Source organism: Nicotiana sylvestris, chromosome 7, assembly GCF_000393655.2.
Source record: "Nicotiana sylvestris chromosome 7, ASM39365v2, whole genome shotgun sequence".
Lineage (NCBI taxonomy): Eukaryota > Viridiplantae > Streptophyta > Magnoliopsida > Solanales > Solanaceae > Nicotiana > Nicotiana sylvestris.
Window position 1 is genome coordinate 51,636,364 of NC_091063.1, and position 13,584 is coordinate 51,649,947.

The following is a 13,584-nucleotide window of genomic DNA, read 5'->3' on the forward strand; positions in this document are numbered from 1 at the left end:
ATAAGTAGATTTTGTCAGCTTGCCCAAACGGGCTCTAAAGGGAACTTTATTTAATGAATGACCTTAAAACAGATAATAAGGTGCAATTAACAAACCTCATCATTGCGTAATGCCTTCTTTGATTGCAATCAGGGTGTACATAGACTGAGTTGATTCGGCTTTTATCAAACCAAACCAAACTAAATCAACTATTTTGGATTGCTTTAATTTTGTCGAATTTTTCAAGTTTTCGGGTTTTTTTGTTCCACGAATATTATTTCAATCATACTTTGTTAAATTTGTGATAAATAAATATATATATATAGTAAAAATAGAAAAAAATTGACAAACATATGATCTATTAACATATTCTTATAGGAGAATTTTCTTAGTAACATATGATTGTTATTTTTTAGTCGTTTGATAATAATATGTAATTGATATACACTTTCGAGGTAAACTGAATTTAATAATTAAACATAAAAATCAATATGATATCTATATAAAGATACGTTATATTTAATTTTTAATTATCGAAATACCAAATTAAATTCGAAAAGATATAAGAATTTAATAGATCTTGACATATAAATATGGAAGAAGAAAGAGATTGATACATTTCATTAACATTTGATAAGAAATTGATCATACAACCCATTATTTACAGCTATAAAAATAGAGAACTTCATATTTAACTAAATATTACATCCCATAAGAGAATCGCAAATATTTCTAGATATTTTTTTAAAGAAAATTCTATGAAAAGTCTTAAAAATATATATAAAAATTATATATTTATATGTCGGTTTGATTCGAATTTTTTTTACTCACTACCAAATCAAATCAAACCAAACCTAATTATAAGAGTTTTAATCTGTTTGATTTGACTTTTCGATTTAGTGCGGTTTTCTAGTTCGATTTATATGCCCAAATTGCAATATTAGAGCTTGATGACGAAATAATACATTGTGAATACTTATATGGCAAATTATTTTATTCGGCATTTGGTTGATATTTCGAATCCGGAATTAGCAATTTCAGGTTAATTTGTACCACAATTGTCGTATTATTCTATCCCACGATACGGTAATAATTCCAAGATTGTTACTCTCAAGATAAAACACTACAATAACAAAGATAATGCCTTTTAGGCTCCTCCCCTAAAGTTCTTTAAAAAAATCTAAGGTTACAATCAAAAAAAGGTTAAAATCTATATCTATATATTTATATAAAAGAGGGTAATAGAAAAGTGAGGTGTCATCTCTCTTTATCCAAGAAACTCACTTATTTTTTTCTCCTTTTTTGGCTTTTCTCTCATTTTTCCATTTTATTAAATTTAATGTTTATGTTTAGAAATCCAAAAGTCACAACTTTCCCTTTAATTCAATGTAATTGTTCCAATCCATTCAATGATATTCAACCGTTGCAATTAATTAGGAATGTGAAAAATAATTTTCTAATTTTAGAAGACGTCCATAAAACTCGCATTTCAATAAGGTTGTGACTTTTCAATAACGTGACCACCAAATATTTAATTTGCAGACACTAAATTGCATCTTTCCTTATCGAATAATATGAAAGTAGCAACAGTAAAAATGTATAATTTTGTAGCATGTTGTCCTGTTTGAGTCAATCTCATTTTGATCTCCAATGATCGACATGCCCCAACTATTTTACTTTCGTTCAGTGATCTAATCAAGTCCAACAAGAAGAACAATATGTATTAGGTGTTTTATATTAAGGTTTTTTTGAGGTTATGATGATTACGGATAAACTCACATGGGAGGAGAAGATTTCGATCAAAAAGTCATGGCTTATTTCTGAAATTTTTCTTTCTTTTACCTTTTTCTTATATCTTTGATCTGATGTACTCAACATAAAAAATTATTTCATTTAATCTTATTTTGACAGAAACTTCTTGTGCTTAAATTAATGTATTGAGTTTGAATAGGGAGGCATATAGTTGGCTGCCTTATGCAAAGATTAATTTCAAGAAAGGCTCATGCTCTAACCAAAAATTGCCGGACTTTTTACAATATATCAAGACCATCAAGTGTTAATCAAGGTACGATTACTTAAATTGCAATAATATTTTGCTATTATTTTTTGGCCCATTAATTTTGAGGTCACATAAATTACCAAATAATTTTAGGTGTTGGAGGATGAAAGAGGCATTCCACACAAGCTTGGAACTGTCGGGATTTCTCATGCTCCAAGGTAAGCTAATTTATCCAAATACAAGAAACTCAGAATTAAAACTTTTCAACATAACTACTTGGCACAATCGTATTATTGGTTTGTGCTTGAAATAGGGAAAATGGGAAAAAACAACATTTACAAGGTAGATGTAACATTGTAATAAAAATATTACATATAACAACGAAAGAAGCAGAAAGACATCAAAATCTTTCTAAAAGATGAAGCGGCAAGACATCAAAATTTGAGCTACTTTAAGGCACGAAGAATTGAAGAAAAGAACAACTGAAAAGGAAAGAATAGAAGAATAATGAAAAAGATTATTAAAGAAAAAATAATAATACTTGATAGAAAAGAAATAAGAACCGGTAATGGACAGACAGAGCAACTTGCGTTGCCATTTATTTTAATTTTTTTCTCTCTTTCTATTTGTAGTTTCTTCACTTTCTAATTTTCTTTTCTGATTTTTTTTTTTCATTTCATGTTTCATTTATTTGGCTAAAAGAAAATTCTATTATTTAGAAAGTTTTACTATTTAATAAACAAAAATTCAGGTACATATAAACATGTATCTAATATATAATTTGACTAAAAGAATCATGCATACACACAAAACATATAATTAATGTGTGTTTGTTTCATTGTTTGTGTGAAAAGTTTCGTTACGAACTCCCTTCCCTTTTTAAAAAAAAAATTGATAAAATGAGGTTAGTCTAAGCTTGTATTTTAAGAGAAAATTGTGTTTGTGATTTTAACTATATATGAATTATTTTCATATACACGTGATAAATAATAATTTTTCTATTGTGATTGAAAATGTATAAATATTATTTCTAAACTATTGATGTCTTTATAATCGCGCGAAGCGCAATCAAATTTACTAGTTAAAAATAAAAGTTTACCCCAATTTATTTAGTAAACACCAAATATATATTTTACATTATATCCCATATATTCAATTTGTGGTGTAATAAAACAAATATCTACCGATAAAAGTATATTTCACCAAATAATTTACTCACTATATAATCTCCGCATTATAATCCCGGAATAACTTATACCCCAACCAAAGAACCCTTTAAAGCTTAAAAAGAAAAGTACAATCAGATTTAAAACAAAAAGTCTTGCTAATTCGAAGAGAGACGAGATTGTAATTTTAGGAAAGTAGGAAGATGCCAGTACTATAATTTAGCTAACTGCTTCGAGTGTCAGTTTGCCATATAGAAGGCATTCTCTGGTTGGTATGGTATCTGTTCCTACATGTACTTGCATTGACGCACTCAAAATTTCAATTTCTGAGGATAGCATAGCATGTGACGTGGCTTATTAAATAAAAGAAGAAAAAAAAGACTAAATCTGATTTCTCTATGACCCAAAAATCTGCTTATGTGGATCATATATACTTTGGGGCTTAGGCGAAGGTCCATCTATAAATACTCTCAGAATGTACATGTTCTTCACTGCAACTTCATAGCACTTCGAAAATCACAACCCCCCTGATTTATTTTGCAAAGTAAACATCACATTCACAACCCAGAAAATGAAGGTATGCATGTCTAAATTATTTTTTGTCATTCTAATACCTAAGCAGCGTTTCTTATCTTTGGGTGTACTATATATAGACTATAGTTCGGTTTTGATTACTAACATGTGCTCTTACAGCAAAAGGTGGTTATCAAATTATCCTTGAATGGAAATGATCAGAAATATCGGTCCAAGGCCTTCAAGATTGCTGTTTCTCAGCCAGGTATATATTGATTTGTTTCCTTTCAGTTCTTTATTTTAATGGTTTCATGAATCAAAATCTTGTGAAACTCATAGTGAGGATTAATTAATATTGCTGTTCTTTTACTTAGGTGTGGAATCAGCAGCTATGAGAGGGGAAGAGAAAAATCAGTTAGAAGTGGTGGGAGATGAGATTGACGCTGTGACGCTGACAAGTTTGCTCAGAAAGAATTTGGGGCAGGCGGAATTGGTAAGCGTTGGCCCTGCTTCTGCTGCTGGTGGCGAAAACAAAAACAAAGCTGGTTCTGATACAAAGCCCCAAGCTTCAGCTGCGGCCGTGGCACAGTGGCAAACTCCCTACTATTATACCCTGCCTCAATACCCTGTTTATCAAGTTAGAGATTCATATGATCATCAACCTGGCTGTTCTATTATGTAAACACAAATGCGGATTATATTATCCTACTGTGAACATGCATGTAGTGTGTGTATTTTGGGGCTACAACATCTGCACAATCGAAGATGCTGAAATGTCACAGCTTGAGTAGCACTCGAGTTTCTGGTCCGTCCACATAGCTTAATGCATCGAATATATATCAAATAGACCATAAGTTTTGGTTTTAGTTCTTCTTTTTTTTTTTGGTCGAAAAAATATAGTTATATTATAGATAATCAAACACAGAGAGCTGTTAAGAAGATGCATCAGCGGTCAGATTTACAAAAGTAGAGTTTGGCACCAAAGCCCCGTATGGGAACCATTACTAGTAATAAAGGTAGAACTAGGTAAAACACTGCTAATAATACTAGGTACCGTACTAGTTAAAATACTACTATTACACAAAGTATTTGAAACAGAGAGTGATTGTGTTGAAGTGGTAGACTTAGTTTTAATCAGTCTTCTTTGTAGTGTGCCATTTTGATCTTGTTGGTAAGAAGGTATGGCAAAAGGTGGTGGACTTCCAAAAAGTAGACAGCTATCCTATGCATGCATGGTTCTATATTTAGCTAAACTATCTGCAACACAATTTTGCTCTCTGTAGATGCTTTGGAGAGGAGGACTATCCAGCTGTAGGAGTAATAACCTGCAATCGTTAATAAGATTAGTGTATTGCATTGTAGTTGAGTTAAACATACCGATTATTGCATGTGCATCTGTCTCAATGATGAGTGGTTTGAGGTGCTGTTGTACATCAATTTTTAGCCCCATGAGCAGTGCTAGAAGTTCTGTCTGAACACTTGTCCCGTGTGTTGATGTTCCTGCAAACCCTATAATCCAGTTGCCTTGGTAATTTCGAAAAATACCACCAATACCATTATTGCTCTGATTAGAGGAGCAAGACCCATCAATGTTTAACTTATAAGTGTTATGGTTTGGGGATGCCATTTTATATATAAAGTTGTTAGAGAATAATTTTTTGATATAGGATTTGTTAGAAAATAAAATTCCGCAGCCTTTTGTAATATAAAAGGTATATTTAAAGTGAGTTTTTGATGGTCTAGGGTGTTCTTATTCTTATAATCCAAAGCTGCCATAATGCAAAAGGTATGAGAGTGATATATGGAATTTTTTGAGGGGTTGATAGTAACGGTGTATGTATAAGTTGGTATAACCAACTTATATTATCATTTTGGGATATAGAAGAATTGGTATGTGTAGATGAGACCTTAAGTACAGTCTAAAGTTGACTGGCATTAGGACATTCTAGAAAGAGATGGGTTATTGTTTCAGGGGCCATATTACGCTGTGGACATATAGATGAATTAAGGATACCTAATCTTGCAAGATACACAGCCGTTGGGTGTCTGTCATGACAAAGTAACCATAAGAAAAACGATATCTTTGGTGGAATATGAAGCTTTCAAATTCACTTATAAGAGTATAGTGGATTTGTTGTTATTGGATTTATGGAATTTATTATAGAATTGTACATTGAATTTACAGAGAATATATCATTTGTTGTAAGAGCCCAATATATTTGATCACATATTGTGGGCACAATAGGCATATAAATATCTGTGATTGTGGATTGTAGATGAGTTGGTAGTGTGAATGGTAATGTGTCTAGATGCCATTTATGATTGTAATAGTAATTGCAAACAAGTTTTGTTTTCTCATATTGTGGGAGGGGTCCATTTATGCAGTTACAAATTAAGTAATTCTGGTTGAGCCGAAGATTATTCCAAAATTTTACATGTTGACCGGTAGTAAGATTTCATTTATACCCTAAACAACAGTAGGACCACCCTCTCATAATATTATGCTAAGTGGAGGAACTTATTTTTTGATCAGTTGTGGTGGTCGTAAATAACTATGTAGTAACACTTGTGCCCACAGTTGATGTGGATTTTGAAATAACCTCCATGCAAGACTTACATGCAAGGCTTGCTTTTTAGTACTTAGGTTCTGTATTCCTAAACCCCCTTGAGCTAAAGGTTGTGTGATTGTAGACCACTTAATTAAATGTAATTTTTTCTTCTGTTGAGTTGTTCCCCATAGAAAATTACGTTGATAGCGATAAAGGTATGAAAGTATATAATTAGGTATTTTAATGTATTGCATATGGTGATTAGGAAGGTGGTTTAAAGTTGATCGAATTAAAGTTGTCCTTCCTGCTTTTGATAAGAAGTTTGTTTTCCAACCTGCCAATTTATTTTTAAAATTGTCAATTAAGAATTGATAATCCCTTTTGGAAGGTTTCTTGATAAATATAGGGAATCCTAAGTATTTACCAAAACTTTTTCCTTCATTCATGTGAAAGATTTGTAGGATAGTTGTTCTTATAGTGGGTGAGCTATTTTTGGATTTTTTTTTTGATTTCGCAAAAATGATAGTTTGTCCAGATTGATGTGTGAATTGAGTAATAGTATTAACAATAGATTGACATGTGTTAGCTGTAATTTTTGACGTGAGAATAATATCGTCAGCAAAAAATAAATGGGATAGCTGAGGTCCCTTTTTTGCAAGTGAAATGGGTAGCCAAGCATGATAATCAACTGCTGCATTTATTTTTCTCGAAAGCATTTTCAAGCATAGAATAAACAGATAAGATGATAACAGGTTTCCCTGTCTAATGCCTCTCGTGGGTGTAAAATAGTCTGTAGGATTGCCATTAATCAGAATTGAAGTAGTAGCAGTTGTTATGCATGACATAATTAATTTGGTAAAAGTTGGAGGAAAATTTAAGGTGATTAAGGTATTATGTATAAACGACCATTCTAATTTGTCAAATGTTTTTTCAAGATCCAACTTTAGAAGCATATTTAAATTGTTACCCTTCATTTTTTGAAATATGGTAATGATTCCTGTACAATAATAGCATTATCAGTCGCTCTTTTATTTTTCTGGAAACTAGATTGAGTTGGATGAATAATATGTTCCAAAATAGGTTTTAGTCTGTTTATAATTATTTTTGTAATAATCTTGTAAATAGTATTACAAAGACTAATAGGTCGATATTGTGATATTGTTGATGTATTATTATTTTTAGGAATTAGGCAAAAGAAGGTTGTATTAATAGAAGGATCAATCTGATGGTCAAAGAAAACTTTATGACAAAAATATTTAACGGAGTTACCTATAATGTCCCTATATTTTTGATAAAATAATGGGTTAAGAACATCTGGTCCAGGTGCTTTTAGAGGTTTAAAGAATTTGATTGCATTTATAATTTCATAATCTTGTAAGGGTTTTGTTAGACAAGACTAATCATTTGGTGTTAATACATTAAAAGGCTGTATATTTTTTTTTTTGAAGTAGAAGCAGTTTTCTGAATTGTGAAAAGATGTTGGTAGTACTGTGTAATATTATCCTTAATGTGATGAGGGTCAGTTATCCAATTTCCCCCTTGATCTTGAATCGTAGTTATACGATTATGTCTCCTACGATTTAGAGTAGTAAGGTGGAAATTTTTTGTATTTGCATCGCCATCATTTAACCAATCAATACGTGACATTAATTTCCAAAAATCCTCCTCAAGCTTGAGGATTTTATTAAATTCCATTGTTAATGTATATTCTAGATTATGTAAAAAAGTGCTAATTGGATAATTGAGAGAAGATTGAATACCACCTAAACGAGTCAGTATTTGCTTTTTACATTTAAAAATATTACCAAAAGTTGATTTATTTAATTCTTGGACTATGTCAGTAAATTGATTAATAGCTGGTAGTAATTATAAATTATCCAGCCATGCATGTTCAACTATAGACGGGAATGAAGGGTGTGTAGTCCATATAATTTCAAATCTAAATTTTTTTACGAGGTAGTGGGCAGTGTTGGAGTTCTAGTTTAATGGGACAATGATCTGAATGAGTACGGGGGAGGTGTGTGACAAGTGCATCAGGGTATTGGTTTAGCCAATCGTAATTAACCATAATACGCAGTACGTTCAAGTATATTAAAATTATTATGCCGTCCATTTTTTCAAGTATAACGACTTCCTTTATAACCTAAATCTGTTAAATGACAATAGTTTATACAATCTAATAATTTATTTGATCGTGAATTATTAATTTGTAATCCACCAAATTTATCATTTGCATGTATTATTTCTTTAAATCGCCACCTATGAGCCATGGGCCCTTATAATTATCATATACACACATTAGATTTTGCCATAAAGACTGTCTATTTGCTAAATCGGTACTAGCATAAATGGCAGTGAATAAACACTTAAAAGGAAAAGGGTGTGCCAATGGATTTCTTGTGTATTGGTTGCCACTGGCTCAACATTAAGAACATCAGAAAGCCATAATATTACGATTCCTCCAGACTGACCTATAGCAGTCACCTCGATTATACCAGTGAAATTGAAGTCTTCCTTCAATATTTGATGGCTTTGACAGTGGGTTTCTAACAGAACAACCAAAGATGGGCGATTGTAATCAAGTAGTGAGCGAAAGTTTCTTCGAAAATCAGATGATTGAGCTCCCCTGCAATTCCAAATATTGAAATTCATATGACTATTGAGTGGTTCGAGCAGTTGACCACTCCTTGTATTCCTCTGATTGTTGTTGGTCTCTCATGGACGTAGACGTAATGTGGGAAGTAGAAGTATTACATATTTTCCCACATCTGGGTTTGTTGTTGGCCTTAGTCGAAAAGATGTTGTCATTAGATTTGGAGGGCACCGTATGAATATTTTTCTTTTGTACTCCTCCTTCTAGACAAAGACCTTGATTCCATCGAGACATGCATGAACTGGACGTGTTTCCTTATTGTAAACGACTGCTGCTTCGAGTTCTGCCTAAAATATCATGTCTTGTTCGAGTGGATTGGGATGGTGAGGTGGTGACTGGGGTGGTGATGAAGTTGGGGTTGGAGGTGTTACTGGTTCCAATAGTGGTATGTGTGGTTGTGGATCCATGTAAGGTTGAATCCAAGGTGTGGCAGGAGTAGGAGTGGGGTAGAAAGGCATTTGAAGAAGATGTGGGTGAAGGTGAATGGGATCCCAATATGGTGTTGGGAGATGTAGAGGGTGGTATGGTGCAAGATAAAGTGCTTGCATCATAGACCAGTGGTATCTTGCAAATATATCTGTCCCTAGTTGCATGCCCTCCGCTACTATTTGCGCAAGATCCCTCGAATTATTGATGAGAATTGTCACCTCTTGGTGGTTGACCTTTATTGTGAAGGTTAGAACATGATTCTGGAGGCCTGTCTCGAGCCAAAATGCTAGATGTGTTGGTGCATGTGGTGTTTGAGCAGTGGAGAAGATGGTGTTTGGCTCCATTATCAGATATGAGGGAGGAAGTGAGTATGGAGTTTGATTGTAGTATAGTCGATGAATGTTCTGCCTGCTTGGGTTTTGTTGTCTGCGTAAGTGATTGAGATTGTGTGGAAACATCTTCTAAATTGATAGGAAGTGGTAAGGGTTTGAGTGAAATAATTTGTTCCGGATTTGAATGAGGAACTAGATAGGAAACTATATCAGTGGTAGATATGGCCGGTTGGATTGACAGATTTGGAGTTTGTGTGTTAGATGGAATTGTAGAAGTGGAGATATCATCATGAGCTAGTTGCATGGGAGCTACAGTAGGGTTGCTCGAGGGTGATGGTATGCCAGTATTCAAAATATGTGTTGGATGATTGGATATGTTGTGGAGTAGGTTTTCTTGGGGTGCTGAGTAAGGTGTGTTTGGGCATTTAGTATCTCTTGCATGTGGGGTGGGGTAACGTGTCTATTTGCATGAGTTTTGATAGGTATTGGGGTTTGAGGGTTTTCTAATTGGGCCGAGTGACTTATTGGTCGTAGTGGTACTTGAGTGGAAATTATAGGGTGTAATGAGCTCTTTCCAGCAATACTATTTAGTGAATTAACATTATTAAAGTCATTAGAAAATAGGATAGCAAATTTATTATTATTAAAAGAAGGAGTTGGGGATGTTTTAGGATTAATATTATGAGTAATAGGAGGGTTAATATTAGTAATAGTTAAATTAGTGAAAGGAAGAATGTTAGGAGTATTTGACATGTCTAGATTATTCACATGAATACCTGAATGTCGTGTAGGATTAGCATTCGAAGCTGGCACTGTTTGGAATTGATTTGCTTTGTAATAGTTCATTTTCATGATTGTTTTTTTGGGAAATTGAACAGTCTTCCATTTTTCAGTAGATGGAAGTGGGTTGTTAGAATTGTTAGGGTTAGTATTGGTAGATTAGTTCATGCTAGAGATATCAGTAGGATGGTTGTCTTGGATTTGATAAGTACAAACTCTTTGATTATGACCCATCCGACCATACTTAATGCATAACAAATTTAATCCTTCATACAGAATATTTTGCTTACGATTTCCAATGTAATGTGTGTCCGTAATGGCTGATCCAAAGGTACTTCAACACATAACCTTGCATATCTTCCTTTTGTTGTTGAAGAAGTGCAAGTATCAACAGTTAATAATTTTCTAATTTTATTTCCCAGTTTCTGAAGAATCTGAAAATCATAAAATTCAGTAGGTAATTCAGGTAAACGCAACCATATAGCAGAGTAAGTGATTTTCGTTTCAGAAGCCATAAACTTTGGTTCCCATTGACGAACAGAAAGAAAATGATTTAAAATAAACCAAGGTCCATCCTGTAATGCATGAAGCTTATTTTCCTCTTTTTGAAATTTAATAAGGAAAAAATCTGATCCTAAATCAATAAGAGGTAGATTTTCAGTTGGTTTCCATTAGGCATATATTTTTTGCCTAAGTATTTGATGTCCAATCTTGCGACCATATACCTTGATAATTACTGCATGTTTCCATGGTTTATAAATCCTATTTTTTTCTTCAAGAGAGAGTGGGATAAAAATGGAAGGGTCAGAGGGTGCCTCCGTTTCATCATTAATCACCAAACGAAGGTAGTGGTTCATTTTGGGTAGAGGGTGAAGAGGTAATATTATGAGAGATTAGGGTGTTTAGGTATGGTTTGTTGACAAATTGAGAAGGAGTTGATACAGTTTTATGTGTATCAATGTTCATATTGCTATCTGGGCTGACGGAGGAGGTGGTTTGTGAAGGTTTTGATGATGTTGAAGATGAATGCATGAGGATATCAGGTGGTTTGGGTGGTATGGAAGATGAAGATTCATATTGTTGGAATTTCATAGAGAGAGTTTTTTAGAATCAAAAGTTTTTACCATTTCTTTCTTTGGTTTTAGTTCTTCAATATGTATTAAGTTTTTCCCAGCATACTATGAAATGTGCGCGTGTAGGTCTACAACTATATTTTTGTACATCAATTAAAAAAAATTCTTTTTCCAGGACATTTCATGTTGATTGTATTTTCTCAATCAAATTCACATACTTAGAAATAATAAAACTTGTACAACAAAACTAGCAACACATACGTATACAGTTGCAATTCCAAGAACACATAAGTTCATTGTCACGATCCGAATTTTTCATCTTCGGAACCGTGATAGCGCCTAATATTACACTCGCTAGGCAAGCCAACGTTACAGAATATGTTGCCTTTTTCCTTTTTCCATTTAAAATTTAAAAATATTAACAAAACTAAATTAGCGAAAATAAAAGCGGAAGTACATAATTTAACTGATTACTCATATACTAGTAACGAAATCCAAAATAGGTACCACCCAGAAACTAGTGTCACAACTCACGAACATTCTATGAAAACTAAAAGTAATGGTTTGAAAGAAAATACATATGTCTCGAAGAAAGCAAAACAGAAATGAAGTAAAGATAGGAGGGGACGTTAGGGTCTGCGGACGTCTACAGGACTACCTTAGGTCTCCTATCTGAAGTATCAGTAACCGATCTCTCGATCAGCCACTACCAACTCCGAAATCTACACAGAAAGTGTAGAGTGCAATATCAGTACAACCGACCTCATGTACTGGTAAGTGACGAGCCTAACCTTGACGAAGTAGTGGCGAGGCTACGGCTGCCGAGCCTAACCTCGATGAAGTAGTGACGAGGCTACGGCGGGGCATAACAATATATAACCTTCAACAATTTATACTAAGACAGAAAGGAATTGCAGAATAAAATATAACAGTAACTTGCATTAAACAAATACGGAACCCAGGCTTTCTACCAATACTCAGCTATAACCAATCCTTAAGAGAGTTTCAACACCACAATAATGAATCTCAGCAGAAAAGAACACATAAATAACAATTGATGCGGTACGCATCCTGTTCCCACCATATAATAAGTAACAATATAAACATTCACCCTTATTGCTCCTTATTGCGCAGGCAACCCGATCCCACCAGTCCACCCTTATTACTCCTCAATATATCACCCTTATTCCTCTTGTTGCGGTGTGCAACCCGATCCTACCTGTCCACCCTTATTACTCCTTGTTGCAGCGCGCAACCCGATCCCACCAGACAACACATTCACCCTTATTCCTCTTATTGCGGCGTGCAACCCGATCCCACATATCAGTACCAATCACAAAATAAGAACAAGTGTTTCACAGTATAGCTCAAACCCTCTACAACATTTATACCCCAAATCATAACCATGGGAGATCTGTACAATTATGAAACTTCAATAGTTAATACTACACAACGAGACCAATCAAGGTTTACCATGAAGCACCAACAGACCAACTTCAACCAACAAGGTAATAAAATGAAACTACGGAACAATTAATACTTCAATAGAGAAAACAACGGTTAACATAAAGCAATTAGACATAGAAACATTTACGAGCAAGTAACAATTAAGACAGGAAACAACATATTAGGAAACAGGGAAGGGAACAGGCTAAAATGTGGCGCATTGGTACTTGTCACCACACCTATACGCCACACACATGGAATTTTACATAGCAAGTAAGTTGGGGATCCCTAATCCCTCAAGTCAAGGTTAGACCAAAAACTTACCTCAAGCCAACGGGTATTTCAAAGCTCAATTATCGCTTTACCTCTCGATTCTACCTCCATTACACTCGTATCTATTTATAATTAACTTAATAACATCAATTAACGCTAAAGAAAATAATTCAAATGCATAATTATAGATTTTACAACATTTTCCCAAAAAGTTAAAAATCGACATCGGACCCGCTTGATCCAAACTCAAAATTCGGATCAAAATCCGATTATCCATTCACCCCCGAGCCTAGATATACAATTGGTTTTGGAATCCGACCTCATTTTGAAGTCTAAATCCCAAATTTCGAAATTTCTAAGTTCTACCCAAGAACACCCAATTTCACCATGAA

At 33.8% G+C, this 13,584-nt stretch overlaps 1 protein-coding gene across 1 annotated transcript; it reads left to right on the plus strand.

Moving 5' to 3' along the window:
• The first annotated feature begins 3,607 nt into the window (after positions 1 to 3,607).
• On the plus strand, positions 3,608 to 4,372 carry LOC104243344 (heavy metal-associated isoprenylated plant protein 16-like). Its single transcript, XM_009798519.1, has 3 exons — positions 3,608 to 3,721; positions 3,838 to 3,922; positions 4,032 to 4,372. The coding sequence occupies exons 1-3, from the start codon at positions 3,716 to 3,718 to the stop codon at positions 4,337 to 4,339; spliced, it is 399 nt and encodes a 132-aa protein (XP_009796821.1). The 5' UTR covers positions 3,608 to 3,715; the 3' UTR covers positions 4,340 to 4,372.
• Positions 4,373 to 13,584: the final 9,212 nt, after the last annotated feature.